Source organism: Nyctibius grandis, chromosome 5 (genome assembly GCF_013368605.1).
Source record: "Nyctibius grandis isolate bNycGra1 chromosome 5, bNycGra1.pri, whole genome shotgun sequence".
Taxonomy (NCBI): Eukaryota; Metazoa; Chordata; class Aves; order Nyctibiiformes; family Nyctibiidae; genus Nyctibius; species Nyctibius grandis.
The window spans coordinates 72,299,884-72,322,039 of NC_090662.1; the positions used below are offsets into that span (position 1 = coordinate 72,299,884).

The 22,156-nt window shown below is 37.4% G+C and overlaps 1 protein-coding gene across 1 annotated transcript in view; it reads left to right on the forward strand.

Moving 5' to 3' along the window:
- The window catches only part of ERC1 (ELKS/RAB6-interacting/CAST family member 1), a 310,530-nt gene that overhangs the window by 174,416 nt on the left and 113,958 nt on the right, over positions 1 to 22,156 (forward strand). Inside the window, 1 exon segment of the mRNA XM_068401134.1 lies at positions 12,546 to 12,677. Within this exon segment, the coding sequence (XP_068257235.1) occupies positions 12,546 to 12,677 (132 nt within the window).

Consider the following 22,156-nt stretch of genomic DNA (forward strand, 5'->3'; position numbering starts at 1 on the left):
TTATGTGCAGGTTAGACGTATTCACTGCCTTCACATCTTTAAAAAAGATGAACCATTTGACTCTGTCTTCTTACATAATGTAAAAATGCTCTGCAGTTTTGAACAGACAGCTGGAAAAAATTCGTGAAAGTCACTATTTACAACCAGCATTAGGCAGTCTCTCAATTATCCCAGTATTTCCTTAACTGCAAACTGAGATTTGTAGTGAGAGAAAGCCATTATATGGCTTGAGAGTTTTTAATAGAGGAAAGAGGACTTCCAACATCCTAACGTTTCTCTGTGATCCATCAGGAATATTATTCTCCAGACACAGTTTCACCCAATCTTTTCTGCAGAAACATTAGGTGTCAGTGGAAGATGAAACCTGCTATTTGTACTCTGTTGCCTGTTTGGCAAAGAGCAGGGTTGGTACCCTTTATGATATGCCAGAAACTAAGTACAGTAAAGACTGGACAGCTGAATGTGTGCCAACAACCTTAACCACTAGATGTTTTTTGCAAGGATTTTTTTTTTTCCAAGATGAGTATCTGAGTTCAAACTCCTTTCCTAAAAACTGTCAGAGAGATTAATGTAACTGTTGACAATATGGTGTGGTTCCTGTGAGGAGATCTCTCCTGAGAGTAGAAAACATTGAGGGCCAGATTTAAGCAAAACAATAGGAATACATTCAAGGGGGAGAACAGCTCTCTTTTCATTTTGGTGTCTTATTTCATGAGCCTGAGAAATTGAAATAAATTTACATTTTTTCCCTTTTCTGATTTTTTCCTCTCTTTCATAAGCATTTTTTTTACTCGCTGTGTTGAAAATTGTTTCTAACACATCTCTCCCCAAGAATGAAAAAGTCCAGTTGCTGCAGCTCATTTCATAGTCCCATTGTTTAATAAAATCGCTATTCTGCATTATTGTTGTTTTGCCCAATAGAAAAGGAAAGGGAATGAGGTGATGGTGGGGACCTAAAGACAGAATTCAGAATTTATTTTTAAAAAATAATACACATGGAATTTTTTTTTAGCTTTGTACCTGTGGCAACAAATGCTTTGGCATTTCCTTTAAAAAATTTCCTCGAATTGATTTCAAGTAGTAATAAACCTAATTCACTTCATTCTAATTCAGTATTATTCCTTAATCTTGCTTACGAAGCTGCCCAAATTGCTATTACCCTTGAACAACGCTTTTTTTCTTTTTTTTTTTCTTATTGGAAACAAGCCTATTCTGCCTTTAATTAGCACTTTCCTTATTAAATTTTCCTCTTTGGCTAAAATTTATACACTTTTAGGATATATATATATCGGAACAACTATTCTTGCTGTGATGTGCAAATATTAGCTAGGATTGCGGCTTAGGCTGAAAATCTTGTATTCAGAGCTGGCAGAAGGTTGTAAATACTATAAGTCAGCACCGGTCCTTTTACCTGTTGAATTTTTTGAGGTACACTCAGATCTGAATGCAGGTTCTGGAAAAAAACTAGCTATATTGGTATCACTTAGTCTTTTACTGATGATTAAAGGAGGATTATCTCCTTAACATTCCAGAAAATGTCTATAGTCAGTTAAAATTCATCAACAAATTCAGTTTAGGACATTGTGTTGTAAACAGTTTTTGCAGTATAAATGCATATGACTTAATGTCCCAGTGCTGTGGAACAATTATTGCTTTATGCTGAGGTAACGTGTCTGGTTGGAAATGGCAAATGCAATATTTTCTGTAAATGAGACTAAATTTCTGAGTTAGATTAATTTATTCATGATATTTAAATAAAAGCTAACATATGTAACTCCGCAAGTATCTCATAATTCTAACTCATTGATAAAATGGCAGATGAAATTCAGTATGAGCACATATATTAATATGTGTTAGGAAAAACAATCTTAAGTATACATACACAACATGTTCTGATCTTGCTATACTACCTTACGACACTAATCTTTGAATTAGAATAAATATTTTCATTAAAATGTCATTGTTTAGCAGAATTATTAAGAAAGACAGTGTTGAGAAATATTAAGGGACAAAACAGAAAATATCACTGTGCCACTATATATATCAGCAGCGCATTCACCTCTTGAATGATGTGCAGTGGTGTGGGCCATCTGCCTCGAAAAGGATATGGCAAAAGTAGAAAAGGTAAAGAAAAGGAAGAAAATGAACATAAGGACCAGCTTCTGTCCAAACAGATATTAGATAAACTTAAAACACTTGAATATGGAAAAGAAATTAGTGAAGACAAGAGCCAGGGAGTATTTTTTCCAGCTTTGCAGGCTGAGAACAATAGATTATAGTTTTGGAATATTTAGGGCTAAAGAAAAACAATCACAATTTTTCTCTTTCCTCTGAACTAGTTCAGGCTTTTATAGAAACAATTGGAATTTTGTATAAAGAAGTGAGAATCTCTCAGAATCTGAGGAGTTCCCACTTTCTCATCCTTTTGGTTTTTATGCCAGTGAATTTAAATAGTTATTTTTCTGAATGCTGTGATGCTATGTTGTCTGTGTAAATGATACTATCAGTGTAACACTGAAAATACACCAACAAGAAGTTTTTCTTCTCAAATACTTCATTTCAGTATTTTTAAACTCATGATTTTCTGATCATGTTAGTATGTAAATGTCCAATTTTTACTTTTCAGTATTTTTCTTATCAGTTGTATCTAGCAGGTTTCATGTTCCATCCATGCATATGAATTGACTGCTGCCACAAACCTAAGTCATCCTGTTCTTCCTGAGTCTGTCTTGCTGAAATTTTTTAAAGTTTCTGTTATTGTATCCAAGTAATAAGTATGTTTATTTCCTGTCTTCAAATGTATCCTTAGATTTTCAGATACAGTGGTAAAGCTGATCTATGCATTTACTGGTAAAGGTATTGAGAACAGAAACAATTTTTTTTTATATTTTAAGCAAAACATTTCCTTAAATTATTATGTGTATGTGTGGTTAGTAGCTCAATCCAGGTTGTACCAAGACAGATCTTTTCCTTGAAATCAACTTCACTTGAAGCCTCTGGCTTCCAGGGGGATTGTGGGTGGGTTGAGCAGTTCCCAGACAGTGTGAGACCCATTGATAATTTAATTCTGACATGTGAAACAGTTTTGATGATCTCTAGTGTAAAGTTGGGGAGATAAGAGAAGGTGAAAGTAATTATGTTTGGGTTTTTTTTTTTTTACGTTAAGTAAAATGAATAGTGGTTAGTATTAGCATCTCACTAGATTGTTAGTCCCATCCAGGAACTGACAGCTGCTTTAAAGGAAGCAATTCTTAGCACAAATACAATAGCTAGTCTACTATGATGAAAACAAAGAAAGGGGCATTAGAGACTAGAATGAATATATGAGAGTGGGGGTGATTGCAGGGATTCCCTTTGAAATTGAAAGAGTGAGAGAGATTCAATGGAATCAACTGCTGGGTAAACATTTCCTCAGTGGTGTTGTGTCACTAGCAATTTTTGTCATATGTTCAGCTATGAAAAAGAGGAAAGACAAGAGAAGTGAACTTGTATAGCTGGCTGTGCATGCATACTGCTTCTGCTGCTCTTCTCTGCTGAACGATTGAAAATGAGCAAAGAAAGGCAGATCTTACAAGTACTGTGATATATTAGTACGATGACGATGACAGGACTGACACTGGCAAGGAGAGTTCAGAAGAAAAGGGCTGTATCAAGGGAATAACGTATGAGTTTCAGCTTTGTGTTAAAGTGCAGTTAGTTAAAACTGCCACTGTTTTTTGCTGTAATCCCCTATCAATTTCAGAGTCTTGAGTCACAGTATTGATTCATATGTGAAGAAGAAATCTTTTTACAGTAGCATTTCCCCAATTAACCTCTCAAAAAAGCAAACAAACAAACAAAAAAACCCAAAAGCAAATCACAAAAAACACACACACACACAAAAACCTCAACCAAACAAAAAAAAAACACACACAAAACCCCAAACCAATTACAGGTATCTATTCCTTTTGCTCGCTTCAGAACATTTTCACAGCTGTATTGTCAGCCCTGGGCCTCATTCCAATAGTCCATTCAGTGACCCGCTGTGGTTATATGGAAGCACGGTCCCTGCAGGCTTTAAAAAATACAAATGTGGTAATTTGCAACAGCTGAAGCAAAATGTTAAAGCTTTTGGCACCCTGCGTGAGCTGCTAAATGGTAAACCTGGTTGTTAGTATTGGCGAGGTACTTTAGTCCGTCTAGGGTGTTGCTAATGAAAATTGCCAATACCGAACCAGCATAGCTAACTGATTGCTGTGTTGGGAGTGCCAAGCATAGAGTAACAGGAGAGAAGTGTCAAAAGTGTGGCAGCTGTCAGGAAGAGACGTTGCCAGTTTCTCATAGGAATGATCAGTTCTGCTTTTCCCTTTTAGGCCTGTGTAATAGTGTCTATAACTGTCCTTTTCATAGAATCATAGAATGGTTTGGGTTGGAAGGTATCTTAAAGATCATCTAGTTTCAACCCCCCTGACACAGGCAGGGACACCTTCCACCAGACCAGGTTGCTCAAAGCCCCATCCAACCTGGCCTTGAACACTGGCAGGGAGGGGGCATCCACAGCTTCTCTGGGCAACCTGTTCCACTGTCTCACCACCCTCACAGTAAAGAATTTCTTCCTAATATCTAATCTAAATCTACCCTCTTTCAGTTTAAAACCATTCCCCCTTGTCCTGTCACTACATGCCCTTGTAAAAAGTCCCTCTCCCGCTTTCCTGTAGGCCCCCTTCAGGTGCTGGAAGGCAGCTAGAAGGTCTCCCTGGAGCCTTCTCTTCTCCAGGCTGAAGAGCCCCAACTCTCTCAGCCTGTGTTCATAGGAGAGGTGCTCCAGCCCTCTGATCATCTTTGCGGCCCTCCTCTGGACTCATTCCAACAACTCCATGTCCTTCTTATGTTGGGGACCCCAGAGCTGGATGCAGTACTCCAGGTGGGGTCTCATGAGAGCAGAGTAGAGGGGCAGAATCACCTCCCTCGACCTGCTGGCCACGCTGCTTTTGATGCAGCCCAGGATACAGTTGGCTTTCTGGGCTGCAAGTGCACATTACTGGCTCATGTTGAGCTTCTTGTCAACCATCATCCCCAAGTCCTTCTCCTCAGGGCTGCTCTCAATCCATTCTCTGCACAGCCTGTATTTATGCTTAGGATTGCCCCGACCCACGTATTCTTTTCTTCTCCTTCCTCTCCGTTCTCCTTCAAGAAATGTATAAATAGTCTAGATTGCAATGGAATTCCTCTTCAGTAGCAGAGAAGGATATTGGAATTACAGAGCTTTACGATGGACATAATTCAACATATAAAATATCTTGGAAGAAAAATAATATGAATGGCTGGAGCTGTTCACACATTTTTGTAGACATACTGTATAATGTTCAGAAACATTATACAATGAGTACAATGTATACAAATGTATACAATACATTTGTAGCAATTTTCAGGCAATAATAGCAATATGCACAAGTTTTGATAAGGATTTTATAGGTGTTCAAGAAATAGACAATGCGAAAAATTAAGCCTTTCTCTTCATTAAGTTTTCACTGAGATTTTTTTTCTTCCCTTTCACTTCCCTTTCATTCAAATTAGATCCATTAATAGTAATGTATATGTCTTCTGGGTATTATCTGTTATGGTCTATCTTTAGAGTTGATATATTTCTTTTCCAGTTTTAATGGGTTTGGGTGCATTTTTTTCCACATAAATATGTTTTAGGGACAAGCGCATCCATGTTTTGCCCTTAGGATTATACATTTGTCACATATGGAACATTATTTACATCTTGGTATGCCTCGAAATTGTTCCTTTTAGTGATAACTATCATTCCGTGCTAATGCCATTGTATAGCATTGTCACAGAATCATTTTGGTTGGAAAGGACCTTTGTCATTTCATCTGTATTTTTTTTACTTCTTCTTTTTGACCTGTATGTTTTAAGAACAGAAATGAGTTCACATAACTTCTGATGGATGAATTAGTTCTGTATTCATTTTCTTAGCATGTAGAGAAGAACACTTTTTTTTACAGATGCTTACCACTTCAGTTAGCTTCTATATATGTAATCTTGATACCAACGTGTTTCCCATCATAAATTTGTCATGTTACTTTACAGACATATTTTACTATCTGTGTGGGGTTTTTTCTTTCTTCCTTAATGAGGTAGGTACCCACGAGGGTACTTTGTGCAGGGTAGAACAGCTGCCTGCCTGGTTTTATTCTTTGTGTTTTATTAACTTCTGTAGTTGAGCACGTTTTATGATTTTCTTTCAAGTGATTGTCCATATATATAACTTTTAAAGTGTGCATCCTTCCCATGTACACCGGAGCAGATATTTTTGTCAGCAGCATCATTTATAGTCCTGCATCATTCTTGAGTGTTCTTCTACACTGCAGCAACGATACTCAAGGGACAATGCTGTCCAAACACCACTCCATTTTCTATCTTTCTATTTCAAAAGAAAAATTCACTGGCCTTTTCTCATAAATTGTTGGCTTCCTTATGTTTTTTCCACCATGATAATTTTAATGCACTGGTTCAATTATATTTGTCATGTCTGGAAATAATTTTTATCCATTTTTTCTTTTTACTATAAATATGCTTTTGTTCCTTCTGCAACTAATGATCCACACGCGCATGCATATTTTGGATGTACACATCTTTTCTTTTTCCACTGTGGTACTCTTAGGAGAATGTACTCATTGCCTTCTGCTGTCCCTTGTGTTTTCTATGTGGCACATGCAGTGCTGTGGCCAGCTTTGTTGCACTTCCCTCACAACCCCTAATGGAATGAAATTCTTTTACTGCTTTTTTTTCCTCTTGTCTTCTGTAGTTATTTTTCTGCATTTATGCAACTTGTCAGGCTTGAATTCCAATCCATGTGTCTTATTTGGCAGATACAATTTTCCAGATATTGACGTATCCTAATGAGATAGTCATCGTGCATCTCAGGTCTGATCTCTCCAAAGATGAGGAAACGTTGGTTGAGGAGCTCCTGCTTGGCAGTTTCTGTCTCTTCAGCTCTCAGACTGTTTATTTCATTCAGGAACTCATGATAATTACATATGCTGGTGCTGTACTTACGAAAAAGTCCTCTTCGGCTCACTCTGTGAGAAACAGGGACTTCATATGAACCTAATGCTTGGATATATTCAGCTTTTGCCTGGACAAACAGAGATTTCCCCATCACAGGTAACTCCCGATACTTCAGTTCTTTTACCAGTTGAGGGCATCAAGACAGCTGTATGCAACATTGATGATACTATCATTAGCATTAGCATTCTTTAAACTCCACTGTTTGTTCATGCCCAGCAATATATACAGTAGCAGCTGTTTACATGGTAGTTTGCCTCTCTATGACTTTATTTTCAGAATCTTTAGTATTGGATCTGTGTTTATTTGTGGTTCATGCTACACGTTGGTACCAAGCTATACCTTCTTCAGGAATTTATAAAGTCTTTTATTCCACTCTTCAAGACAGCATGCTTTTTTTTTTATTGCCATCTTCTTCAGCAAATGGTGATGAATACAGAGAGAGAAAGAGTTCATCATGGACATCTCCTGCTTTGAATGAGTTGCACAGGGACCCCAAACACTCTTTTTGAGCTAAATTCTATTGTAACTACCATTCAGGTTATTTACCATGGTGTTCTGGCCTTCAGTGTTTACCCAATGTCTATTCTTGTAAACCTGTTAAGTCAAAGTATTGTCTCATCAGTATAACAGGTATTTCTCCATTTATGAGTGACAATTTTGCATCCTTTTCTTGTTCAGAGACTTCTTCAAGTAGTTGATTAGCATGTGGAGCCAAATGAAGGAGATCCACGATGCTCGCCTGAACTTTAAGGCCCTATGATTGCTTCTGAAATCAAATGAAACTGTAATACCACCTTTTGGTACCACCACATTGTATATTCCTTTAAAGCTTCAGGACCTTCTTAAAAAGATCTGCAGGTTTTTACAAGTATTTGTCAGAGAAAAGTGGAGATTAATTAACAAAACGATTTATATTCATCAATTGTCCTCTTCTGAAGAGTAGTCTTCTGATTTTGGCATAGCATCTTTCCCTCTGGGTTCAGCAGTGCAGTAGTTCAACCAGCACTGCAGAAACCCACCTTCCATAATTTAGTGAGAGTCTTTTGGCATCTTTTGGTAGACTCCTGAAATGGCAAACCAGAAGTCCTCAGTAAAGGACTGACTACAGTAGAACTGGTTTTTCCTCTTCGCATTTGGTACTGGCTATGGTTGAAGACAAGGAAGCAAGGGAACTTCATGGAAGAAACTTAGTAAGATTTCAATTTTTCATATTAATGAAGCAGCATACACTTTAGAGTTGCAGTTAATCAGACCCTCATATTTTTTAATTGTGAAAAATTCCTAACATTTGTAGATGGGCTGCCTCTGAATGTTCGTGAAGAATTTGTTGTATCAATAATTCAATGACAGTTTGTATCCAGGAGAAAGCTTGAAGTTGTACTTGAGGCAGCTGACAGTCCTGAGTTCCCAGGTTCCACTTAGCCTGGTGGAAGGTCAGTTCACAAAGGAGGATTTTTTTTTTTCTGGGGAGAGTTTTATTCAATCTAGAATGGACTGAGATCATTATCATTAGGTTCTTTATCTATGTTGTGGCTTCTTCAGGAAATACATGATAAGAAAGAACAATAGCTCACAGGAATAAGTGCTTGTAATGATGTAATGATTTCACTGTTTAAGTAATAATTGATTCCTAGTTCAAAACACTTGCAGTACTGTGTTCTTCCCTTCTTATCTATGAAAGCACACAGACAAAATGTGCTGTTGCATTAATTACAGGGTTATATGAAAATGATCCCTACCTAGGTAATTGGCTAGTCCTAGAAATATTTTTTTACAGTTAAAAGAAGCATTTCATTACCTTCTCAAACTGTTGAGTACTCTTTCCCAAGAGTTAACTAGAGAAATCCACCTTAATTCCAATTCAAAGAGGTCATAAAGACCTTTGTGAGTCTAGTTCAAGACACAGTTATGAAGAAGTATGCCAGGATACCTCAGATTTAATTGAACCTAAATGCCTTGGTGAAAACATATATCCTATTTCATGCACTTTTATAAAACTTCATAGCAGATTACACTTCACATGAATGCAGGATAGATTAAATTGATACATCCTTTTAACATGCATCACTTGGACATCCTGCCACTTCCTTCCTGAAGTGAAAGAAAAAGCCCAGAAATGTGTGTCAGTCACACCTCCTTTTCCTTTCAGGCTTTCAGACAGACATGTATTGGAAAGAGTTTTGCATACAAACCTGCTGCAGGATCATAGTATGGGTAGCAAAAATTTTTATTGTGCCTGAACTCTTGGCACTCCCGCAGTGTCGAATGGGTTTTTCATTTTCTTTGTGCTGCTACCAGTGAGCACAAAGGCAGAGCTATCTGCTCTATCCCAGTTTAATTCCATTTCTGCCATGGAATCTTGTGCATATGGGACTCAGGAGGAGAGGGAGGGAGGGTCACAGAGATATTTGGGTGGGTAATAGAGCTTGAAGAATCTAGTAGCTGTACAGGTAAGTAATTTACTTTTACTTTCTGAATAGTCATCTGTATAAGTTTCACGAAAGGAGACTGCCACTGTTTATCACTCCGCAATTTTATCAAAATACAGGAAGATAAATTTGCCCTCAGTGTCACGTTCTAATGTATATATGAAGCAACTCAAGTTGTACTGTAGTCCACTGCTTCAGAGATCAGTTGCTGCAGGAAAAAATTTAAAACTGTGGTTATAATTAACAGAAGTTTTCTCCAGAATTTAATTCTTACCACAATAAAGACAGAATACTTCATGTAACTAAAAAGAGGAAAGCAGCAGCAGCACAGGTTGAAGGTCAGCATGAGCCTGTCATATTTCAGAGTTTAGAGTCAAACAAGTGGAAAAATATGCTGGTATGTTAAAAGGCAAATGCTGGTTCGCTTTTATTTACTTTTTCTCTAATACTATGTTTTGTTTGAAAGAGCAGCTTGTATTTTAAAAAATAATAATTCAAATGCTAATCAATTAGTCATGAATCAAAGAGCTAGAAACAAAATAATTATTTACAAGTGTCTTGAGACTATTCTACACTAGTGAAGGTGCTATCTGCTAAGCAACAATCTGCTACTCCTGCCAGGCATCAGTGTGGTTTTGTAAGTGGTTACACACATTGTGACACCGTTACAAGAGTAAACTTGCACATCTTTTAACTAGGTTTGTCTGAGACAGAACGTGAAAACTTGTAACTAATCTCTCCTTACTGGATGGGTTATTAGTATTAGGCTAAAGTTAGAAGATCATAATTTCTAGTCAGTTGGTTGTAAGTCAACGCTGGATTTTTTTTAACTTGCAGCCCTCTAGCATATATGTAAAAGTTTGCATATTATTTTAGGAAAAGTAATTATATATAAATGCATACTTTTCAAGTGCAGGTAATGTGGGACTGTTTTGATCAGTTTTGGTACCACCAATTGCTCTTCCTCCTGTCCGTCAAGAGTTCATCTGTCTGAATAGAGCACTATACGGTGTCAAGGTTAATACAGTGTTGAATTCACCTCTTAAAATATTTGCCTGGGATGAAGAGTGGACATACCTTACGTGTTAGAATGTTTTATTCTGCATTCTTATTTTAAAGCAGTTTCCATTTTACATGCAGCTGTTCAAATGAACCATTCCCACTTCTGTTGTTTGAAATAGAGAGCTACACTTGCAGACTTCCTTGGCTATCCATGAATAATATAACAAGAAGTACAGTTGATATTTATTGTGTAATGCAGTAAATATTTTTCATGTCTGGCACAGTTAATATTCTCTGCTGATTTTTTGGTAAACTTGTTATTCATCTTTTTAATGAGTTTTTGGTTAGGCTAATCGTAACCATAAAGTAGTTTTGGAAGATATTATCAGTGTTTCAGAAAGATTCAAGAAGTATGAAAACATGTTCTGCAACTCCTGTTTTTGAAATGAAGATCTCTCCATTTCTTTCTTTGGAAATCAGCAATTACTTGCCCTGTTAATCCACTTTGAAAAGTAACCACCATCAGAAAGGTCCTCTGCCTGCAAAGCCTAACAAATACTGTTGCCTGTGCTAGTGGTTGAATACTAGCCTTTCTCTACACTAGGGCAGTGGTGCCAGAGGTCTTGCACTGGTCTGATACAAAGCTTCACATCTCTGCTGGAACACTCTCATTGAAAGTGGCAGTTTTGAGACTGTCAGAAATGGTGTTCATACAAGTATCCTTGGTGATGCATCCCAAGTCCTAGAAAGCAGGAATTAAGGAATAAGTCAGGTTCATTCTTTAAACTCCAATGACTTATTTTTGCATTATGAAGGTCGCAAGGTCAATTTTTTTCCAAGTCAGTCATCTTTTTCCTTATTCTTTATATGACGTGAAACACTTTCAGAGAAACAGTGGAAAATTTCAGTCCTCAATACAAAAGGACAGAAGACAAAGGGGTAAATCTGACAAAAATCAAAATGCAAAAACCAAAGGGAAACATTTTTGAGTCTTCCACTGCTGCTGAGATGGCTAAAAAGCCCATGTGGTAACTTAAATGCGCATTAATATCTCATCTGAACCCTATGATCTAAGCCAATCTGCAAGACAAGAAATGCAGAAATCTTCCATGAAGCTTCTCATTTCTGTTGGATTTGTTAAGCAGACATGGTCCAAGACATTCATATACACCTGTCAGGATAGCCTGCTTTGCAGTCTTTTGTCCAAGCTGCTACAGCAGAAGCAAGAGATATACATTTATTTCCTAGCAATATTAAAGCAATGAGGGTCTCCTTTACAAATAACAATACCATTAATTTTGTATATAGTTTTTCTAAGTTATACTGTTTGTATAACCAATAAAACAGTATATTTTCTGAGGAGGAATACGGTTTTCTTCAATGGTCTTTGAATATATGTGGGACATGGGAACTTGCAACTGTGAAGATGGTCTCAATGAAGAATAAATTTTAAGGGAGTCTTGATACTTGAATGGCTGCAATTCAGACAGCCCAGATGAACCCTTCATAATTCCTAGAGATTTTTTGGTGAAAAACTTCCTTAAAGACTTAACCTGAACAATGGAAGACTCTGTTGAGTTAATGTTTGCTTTTCTCCCCCTTAACCTGGAAATTACAAATTCCAATCTGCAGCACTATGTTTCCCTTCTTACCATGCCTGCTGGTGAATGTGTGAGCAAATGGGCAATGCTGAGTGCCTGCTACCTTCCCACCAATTCTGGCTTCTATGCTTCTTTGGACCTGCTTACTAATCTTTATTTACCAACAACCCTTGCTTATCTATGCTGTATAATCTGACAGGACTGTAGTATGTCCAACATGGAGGGCAAGCACTCTTGCTTTGAGATCTTGCTTTGCTAGCTTTCTCCTCCTCTTTACTGTAATCTTCCTCCTACTCTTGCATCACTTCGTCTTTCTTTCCTTTGTGTGAAGATAATTTGCCTGCAGTTGTGCCTTGGGAGGGAGAAACACATTTTGGTTGGCATAGAAATTGGTTGATTAAAAGGCTGTAGTTCCAAACAAGTCATCTTCACCAAGTCTCCCATCATTTTCCAGGACAATCTACGTAAAAAGGATGATCGGATTGAAGAATTGGAAGAGGCACTCAGAGAAAGTGTTCAGATAACTGCAGAGCGGGAAATGGTGCTAGCACAAGAGGAGTCAGCCAGGATCAATGCTGAGAAACAGGTCTGCAATCTTACAAAGTCACTGGTAGTCCTTTTAGGAACGTAACCAGACAGTAAAGTACTATTTTCCCTGCTTTACTGTGAAACACAGCTGGGTTTGTTTGATGATCCTGTATCTCTGTTCCGACATTAGGTAACAGAACTCAAAGTCTGCAAAGCCTTCATGATAAGTTGTAGTTCATAGGTAAGAATTTCTTGAAATTAAAAAGAAATATAAGGCATCTTGAGCTTTACAATATTATTTTAAGTAGCAACTCTTCTGACCTGTCTTGCCTGTCAAAGCTATCTTCCTATGGGTAAGCATACTTAGGTTCACTCTGTTGTTCATTGAACGTATTTAAAGACAGTGATTTTTATTAGCGTAGTTGTGTTTATGGACCACAGTCTCGTTGCGCTTGCAAAACAACTGGATAAAGAGACAAATCCCTTGTCTTGAGCTGAGGATACGCGCGGAAAATACACACTTGTGTGTTGAAGCCACAAGTGTGAAGTTTTACGCATTAATTGATTCTGTGCCACTGATGAGATACTCTGAAGAATCATGTATGTGCCTCATTTTAACTCACGTAAGTAATCACCAAGAAAACATACCGTAACTAATGAATAAAATTCCATGAGATTTTGATAAAGCTTTTGAAACAGAAGCTGAACCTGGCATTCTTACTGTGCTTTTTGTGAGCCTCTTCAGTGTTTTTCACTGTTCCTTACTTGACCGTAATTAGAAAACAAGAGCATTTGGTCAGTTCATTGCAACGGCGTGAGCTCTTTCTCTTTGTTATTAAAATAAAAAAAATTCTGACTAACTGCACTTTAAAACATTTTGAGAGTTTTTTTTCCAACATGTATTCTTATATCACATACTTTAACTCAAAAGAAGATATAAATATCTTAGTAATAATCCAAGTTTTCAGGAAGAAAGCAACCGGTTCTCTTTAGGCTGCAGTCAAACTCAGCTGTTTGCTGACAGACATATTGAGGATAATTCTGGTTGCTGTACCCTAAGATCCTAGACAATGTTACGAAGTTCACTTTCAAGAATGCCTTCTTTCCAAACTTCTTGCAGCCTTTAAAAAAAATTACATTAAATAGAAATGTTAACTCAGTAGTGAATGCCACATCAAAGATCAGATCTCCTTGAAAGGAAAACATATATCTCATGAAGGAGCAGGTTCTATGCTGAGATGCAAAAGTAAACAAAATAGTATGTGATTTGATGCCTAGGATGTCATAATGTTTTAATTTCTTTGTTCCAAGACAAAGTGACCATTTTTATATTTTTTGAGGATCTAGAAGCCCGTAGGACTTACCTTTTTGTGATCTCTGTGCTCAAACCACAGAACAAGATGCATAAGGCTTAGTGAATTTTTTGAGGGAAGGTTTTGAAGAAGGGTAGAGTGTGTTAATTTTGTAGAGGTTAGAAGTACCTGAAGTTAGGGAAATAAGCACAAAGATGAACATTTCCAAATTTTATGTATGCATAACGTAGGCTTGTATTAGAGGATGATCACAGGTCATCTCACTATTGAAAGGTGTGTGGAGTACAGTTTGCAAAGGATGAGTAGCTTATATTTGATTCACTAGCAAAGAGGCCTGCTAGTAGCATTAACATGTTCAAAGCTACCAACGAGATTACTGCACAAATGGGCACAACCTGCACAAGAAAGATATTTGCATAGATCCAGACACAGAAGAAAGCCTACCAAAGAACTTCAGTTATATAAATGCAGTCAGAAAAGTCTTATATTAGAGATAATCCATAAAAGAAATTCTGCAAGTTTTTAAAAAGAACCTTTAAAAGGAGGTTTGAGGCAAAGATACTGTCAAGATGAACAAAAATATGAAAGTTCTGTCCTAGATGAAAAGAATCTAAGTAGTGAAGAAGATTTCAGTCATAGGATGGAAAGGAGGATGCCTTTTTAGCCTATTGAGCATGAGCTCCTCATAGATGTCTGTCCACTGTGAGCTGTTAGCAGCAGGTTTATTCTGGAGAGGAGAAGAGATAAGTCTGGGTTAGTGAAATAGGGAACTGTTGTCATAGAAGTGAAGTTTTATTTATACGTGAGGCATCCTAAAACAAGAACATGGAAAGAGAATAGTGCTTTGGGAATATGCACAAATTTCAGGTTTGACAATAAGGAGGCTTTTCAAAAGAATTCACCAGCAAAGCCTGATGAGAGGCACACAATGAGATCACATAGTCAGAGCTTGGTGAAAAAGGGAAATAGATGGTGAATAGAGAGTTGGAATTGGGTGTACAATCTGGGAGATGAGGCAAGGCAGGGAAATGTGCAGCCTGTGGGTCAGTAAGCCATAAGGATCAGTGAGAGAGATCGAGAGGAGAGGAAGAGAACCAAGAGGAGTAAGATTTGTGGGAAAAGATTGGTGGAATATGGTGGGCAACAGCATCGTGAAAAATAAATTAATTTGGATGTAGTAGTGTGTACAGAAGTGAGGAGGAGAAAGAAGGATGGATTGAAAGCAGCAGGATCGAAAGAGGGAAAGGTCAACGTCTGTACAGATCACTGTACCATCACTGATTGACAGCAGTGTCTTACTCCAACAGAAGAACTAAACTGCTGGCTCTGACCAGTTATAGCTTTTAAAATATGATCAACAAGATGGCGCAAAAGAGAAGCAACTGGAGTGTCTTGTTCCAGTCAGCACTCGGAGAGCTGCTGTGCCCTATTTTGTCCAATAGGATTTTGTTTTGATACCAATTAAATACAGTCAAGTTACAGGGTGATGGCAAGTAGCTGTTTTTCCAAGGTGAGAAGGCTTTCCCTCAAATGTTTTTCATTTCATATTCCTTCTGTTACCTTGAAAGAATGCCCTCTCTGTTTTATTATGTTCTGTGGAGGTTCTTTGTAGAATTGTGAAAGACACCCTTAGATAACTTTAGAGTTTTAAAATGTAAGGCTGTTTTCTATATCATGTTAATGGCAAATCCTTTGATTTTTACAAACAATAGTAGGTTAGGATAATTCTTAGGCCAAGTATGAATGATATATGTGATTTTAAAATGTTAATGTTATCCAAAATGATTATAATTTGCTTTTAATTGCATGCTTTTTCTTTCCTCTCTTCTGTTTATCTTGTTTTCTACCATTCTGCCACTTCACTGCCTGTCTGAAGCTGTTTAATGAATCAGTGCATGAGGTCAACCATTTTGCCTTTAAGTGGTTCAAGGTATGAGGACATCTCATTTATGTGTACCTCTGCCCCAATATTTAATGTTGTTTTTGTAGCCCAGTGTTGTGTAATTCTACCCTCCATCACCTCATGATGTATAGTTTCCTGCTATTTTACAGGCTTCAGATTTGAATTACAGTGTCCGTGAAGCTACTCAGGATTTCATGGTTCTTAGATAATGGTTTCAGATTAAAATCTTGCTCTCTTTAATCCAGTGTTTGAAAATATCCTGGCAGTGTCTATTAACTGAGGCAGTGAGTTAACTGTGTTAATACACAATCTGTATAAGGCAAAATGTCTCCAGCTGAATAAATCTTTCTGTTTATTTCAGGATTTTAGACTTGTTCTTTCTTTCATCTATCACAAAAATAAAATCAAGCTTTTCCTGCTGGGATCAGCGCACCCATTGGATTGGACATAGTGTTATTAACCTTATTGTTCTGTATAACAGAAAACCTGCCATACAGAAAGTGCATGAGAGAGTCTTACATAGATATAAAGACTTGAAAGTTCTTCAAGTTCGTTCTTTCTAACCTATTCACCTGGTTTTGTTGGTGCATCCACTGAATCCTGTATCTCCAAGGTATGGTTTGGGGGTGAAGGTGCTGGAGCCTCATTGCTTCCCACTGTTTTTTCTACAGAGTTTACATTCTCTTTGATTGAACTTCTCTCAGTATTTTCTGCAAAACTCCTTTCTATAAAAGTCTGCCAAACTCATTTTGGTTTTTGAGTGCATTTAATTCATATTAAGTAAAAAATCTGTGCTAAAACCTCATATTTTAATTTCTTTTACTTATATAAATTGTTTTAAGAGTTTTTTAACTCAGTTGTCAGCTTGAAGTATAGTCTTGCCATTGCTTTTCCAGAGATATATTTTTTTTAATTCTTTAGTCTGATTCTTTTCTTTTCATTAGAGAAAGCATTTTGGCTAGGTAAAGTTGAACTGTGCACTGTGTCTTAGTCAATGAACATGTTTGCAGCCATTTTTAGAAGCACTGCTTCTCCCTAAAGTTACTTCTTCTCCCCGGGTACTTAAATGGATTACGTAGCCTCTTCCTTTAAAAATACCCAGATTTGTATTGAGTCACACTCCTTACATGGGAAGGGTGATTCAGTATGTAGTTCCTTCTGTATTCAGTAACGTATTTTTAAGAGGTGTAACAGAGTGGAATTTTTATTCTTTTTTGTCTTAGATGTGTTCAGCTGTGCCTAGTTGGGGGCTTGGGGGATTTTATTTTTTTTGCGTCCAGTAGAGAAGAGTGAATAGGAAAAACCCGATGAATAGAAAATCATGCCCAAAGACTTTGGGACAGAGATCTTTTTCTGACATTATAGGGAAAAAACCTTCAAAAATATTTTGATTTTGTTTAATTTGTTGCACTCGTTTAAGGTTGCAAAGCGGGCAAAATTTGATGACTTTTAGAAGAACTGGGGACACTGAAAGGATAATTAACCTCTGTTCAGAATATACATTGAACATTTCTCCATATAAGTCATCTTTTCATTTAATGAAATGGGAAATACTCATGGAAACTGATATATAGAAATTTGGTGCAAATACTGATTTTAAGATAATTTTTTCTGGATTTTTATCCCTTTTTATTATTTAATAAATAAATCCTAATTTTACATTATGCCTTTTAATATAGTCAAGTATTCTAGACAAAGCTCTATCTTGGCATCTCTCTACCTATTATATAATTTTCCCAAGTACCTACCTCTAGATAGTATTTTATTTATAGTGGCTCAAGAGAAAATCAAAGTCTTGAGTTGCTTTCGGGTCTGGTTGGAAGGAGAAAGTCATGTAGATTTGGTTACATTAATGCTTGCTTGGAATTGTAAGGACCCAAGCAAATACTTGTATAACATTTCTTTAAAGATAGTCTTGTGTTTTTTTTTCATTTGAAATTTCTTTTCTGTTTTACAGCTGTGTTCTTTAACTGTGATCTTAGTGCAAGTGTGATACCATAATATCTAGATTAGAGCATTAGAAAAGTTCATTAGGCTTGTACATTAGATTCATGAATTAAAAATATATACTCTTTTTCTGACATAATAGATTTTTCCCAAAAATCCATGAAGTGCAAGGAAAGAAATTGTATTCCTTTCCAGCCCATTCTCCAATACAGAATAACACAGAAGAGTGACAGACTCTCAGAAGAGTGAGGTTCATTAAACTGAGGATGCTCCTCCTTTTTTAAATGTTTCCTTTTCACACAAAAGCTTCCAGATTTTGCTGTACTGCTGTTTACTATCACATTCCTTCAAACCCTTCACTGAATTTCAGTCTGAATTCAATCGGCTCAGTACGGTGGGATTACTTTTTAGTTATTGTGGCTGGGTTCTGCTTTTTGCTTTCTGTTAACTACAATGCTAAAGATTTGCTTTTTCAAGTTGGTAGAGGTGGAAACTTTACTGAGCTTGCCAACAAGACTGTGCTTCTTCAGTTAGCCACATGTTCAACCGTCCTGTGGCAATGCATGTGTTTTCACGTAATAACTGTGCTTTCATGTATTTATGTTCATGATCTTCAATGTCTTTTGGCAAAAGTGTGTTAAAATTGTATGTGGAATTAGCATAACATTTTTTCACTACTTGTAGCAAGTTAATACATCATCCCAGAATTTTTCTCTTTGGAGAATCAATCTATGCTATATAAATTGACAATCTATGCTATGCTGTGTAGCACAGCATTAAATACTTACTTTGAAGTAAGTACATACTAGGCATTCAGTTATGTCTAAACTGTCTGCCATGGTGACATATCCTAGTTAACCTGAAACTGTCTAAAATGCAGCAAAATGGAAATCAGCCTGGCCTACAGAAGGCTTGTAAAAAAACTGCTGAAATCCTTGGGCAGTTAGTCTGAGCTGGAAGGCTTCCTTTGGCCCAGTTGCTACTGCTGCCTTAGCAGCGATCACAGAGTAGATATACCCTAAGAAAGGTTAAGTTATTTTGGAGATGTCCATGTTTAGAGTTGCGGCTGGAGTATCATGAATTAACCATAGTTCTAGAGGTGCTGTTTGGATGTAACAAATTGTACTAAACGAGTGTATGCAGAATGTGCTAAATGTACTAAATTCTAGTCTCTCTGCCTCTGTAGAGATTTTAAAATGGTGATCAAAATCCAGGTTTTTGCCAGATTGTTTGTCATTCCTTGAACTGTTTGTTATTCCTTGAAGTAGTGATTGCTGCTGTGTTCCCAAGGGGCTGGAGAGATTCATTGCTAGCACAGAAGATAAACACAAGACAGTTTCCTGAGACTGTAGATCCATGTAAAATAAAACAGGACAGCTTCCTTTGGTATGGTTGCAAGGGTTAAAAAGCATAATGAGAATACTTCATTGGATAATGCTTCCAGTTGAGGGAAATGCCGAAATAAAATCATAACTTGTTATAGTCTTCAAATACCAGAGACTACAACCGGTTTCTGTTCTCAACAGTAATCAGAATTCAGTTTTTGACTTACATTTTCCAGGCCTAATTCAAATATTTTGTATGTGTTGAGCAGAGACAGTTATTGCTTCCTTCTCAAGAGCTCTCCTCCCAGCGGTAGGCTGTTGCTTATTTATACAGCTTATGGCTCTCATTTAGGAGATACAACTGACAAAGCTACCTCCAAACATCCTAACAGGACACAGCTGTGACTTAGCCCTGAAGTCTGGCAGCTCAGGAGTTTTCTCTTTTCCAAACATCTGTGAATTTTGATTCCTCCTCCTTCATACAAGAGCTCAGTGCTCTCAGAGTATCAGCAAAAAGCACTCTCGATTGATACTCAAGTAACGTACTCCTTGACAGAGACTCCTGTATTTCTATTTCTGTGGGTTCTGCAGGAGTAACATTGTAATGTCAGGTATCATATGGTCAGTCTAATACTAGTGTTCTTCATTGTCTAGAGCCATCAGTGGAGACAGTGAGGAGCAACACAGAGCATTAACTCTTCTTCATTATCAGATACTTTTTTTATAATGAAAGTTTTTGTTGAGAGACCAACTCATGGAAACAAGAGACATCAGCTGTCTTAAGTATGTCACTTTCACAGTGATAAGAAAATTTGCATTCAACTACAGTATACTGCAGCTTTTCAGACCATAGTCTTTTGTTCTCTCTCTATACCTTTCTCCTCTCCTTTTTCCCAATTAATAATGTCAGAATGGGACAGTGGCACCAGTTCTGTTAAGCCACAAAAAACACTGCATTTTATCAGGGATGCTGAATGTACAAAATCCTAACAACCTAAAAATTAAAGGCACAAAGACTTAAACCACACACTAATGTAAAGAAACGCAAAGTTCATCCCTAAAATTACTGCTGTATATTACAGATGATGAGAAGATTTTGCCTTTTCTCTGGAGAACTGATAATCCACCAGCTATTTTCACAGGTTTGACACTAACTCCCCACTTTATTGTGAACAAAACAGAACTTCTCCCCTTCCCCCTGTGTACAGTCTGCCACAGTCCTCTAATGTTGTACGCAGCTGACCTTGGCAAAAGGGGTGCTATAAATTTGGCATCCTCTTCAAGATGGGGGTAAATCCCTTTTGAGAAAAGGAGGCTGAGGGGAGACCTTATTGCTCTGTACAACTACCTGAAAGGAGGTTGTAGCGAGGCAGGTGTTGGTCTCTTCTCCCAAGTAACAAATGATAGGACAAGAGGAAACGGCCTCAAGTGGCACCAGGGGAGGTTTAGATTGGATATTAGGAAAAATTTCTTCGCCAGAAGGGTTGTCAAACATTGGAACAGGCTGCCTGGGAAAGTGGTTGAGTCACCATCCCTGGAGGTATTTAGAAGACGAGTAGATGTGGTGCTTAGGGATCTGGTTTAGTGGTGGACTTGGCAGTGCTGGGTTAATGGTTGGACTTGATGATCTTAAAGGTCCTTTCCAACCAAAACGATTCTATGATTCTGTGATTCTAAATGTGATGTATAGAAAAATCTTGATTGTTGCACAATATTCTGCTGTGTCTATTTCTGAGTCTCCTTAGATAGGATCTTCAGCTAAGGAATTCTGACTTGTGAAGGAAAAAAAGAAAAAAAAAAGAAGTTTTTGCTTGTCTGTATAGGATCTTATGGCAATGTTCATTAAGAGTGACCACACAGAACAAGTGCAGCAGTTATATAGGGTGATATGTATAGTGTAAGGAAGAACGCTCTCTTTCAGTGAACATATGTTCACCTTAGTGTATCTTTATAGTGCCTACAATTATAGAATAAAAATGAAGTTAAAGGTTCTTAACCCCTTATGTATCTGCTTCAAAAAGATTAGTGGTGGTCACATTGTCATAGTAGAGAAGCCAGTAGCCATGATGCATTTCTCTGTCCACCTACAGGCATATGCATACTCATGCACTGGTGGTGCATAAGAGGGGCTTGAATTGGAGCCAGAGCTCCAGTCTGTGTGGTGGGGCAGAGCTATTCTGCTTTATACCCTTCTGCTGTCAGTGTGGCAGAGTTTTCAGCTGTTCCCTTAGTTGAGGGCTGTCCTTATCTTCCAAACCAGAAATTACATTTTAATTTTATTGAGGGGGGGAAGACTTCTTTTTTGTTACTGCTTACTTATTTCTCTCATTTTTCTCTGATATTTTTAGCTCTCAAAAAGCTGTACCTAGGAGCTTTCCCAATATCTATATGAATTTTAAAGTTGTTCCCTTAATTCAGAATAGCCAAAAATTTAGTTAAGCGTCTTGGATATAGTCTTTAAGAGTACCTAAAGCCACCCTGCTGCTTTAACGAAAATAGGGCTCTGATGAAACCATAATTCATTTCCCTCTTACTTTGTGTAAAGGTTTATTAGCTTATGATTTAAGCAAACCATCTGGTCCTGCTGGCAATCCAAGTTATGTCAGACTCAATGCTTTCTCCCTGTAATATGTTACTTGAGGCAGTTAAATTACATACTTAAGTCCCAAGTCTGGCCTGTGCTTTTTCCATGTCTTAACATCTGTTCTGGGAAAATTTTCTGGGATCCAAACAAGTTTGCATGGAGCCAGAACTCTTGTCTTTGTGTCTCTTTTCATGTCTCTTTCTTTCCCTTCCCTCTGTCCTGCGGCCTGATCAGTTCAACTAAGTAAAAGATAGTGCAGAAATTTGTAGTCCCTTTATCATTTCAGTAATGCACACAGTGAAATGAAAAATAGTTTAAAAACTCAAGAGCTGTAAAGAAGGAGGAGAGAGTCCTCTGAGAGAGTTGCACTTTATGAGAAATGTTAATTATTTTTTTTAGTCCTTGTAGTGTTCTTACTACTGACTTGTAATCGCAAGACTTTTCGTTTTGCTGGCCTAATTCATT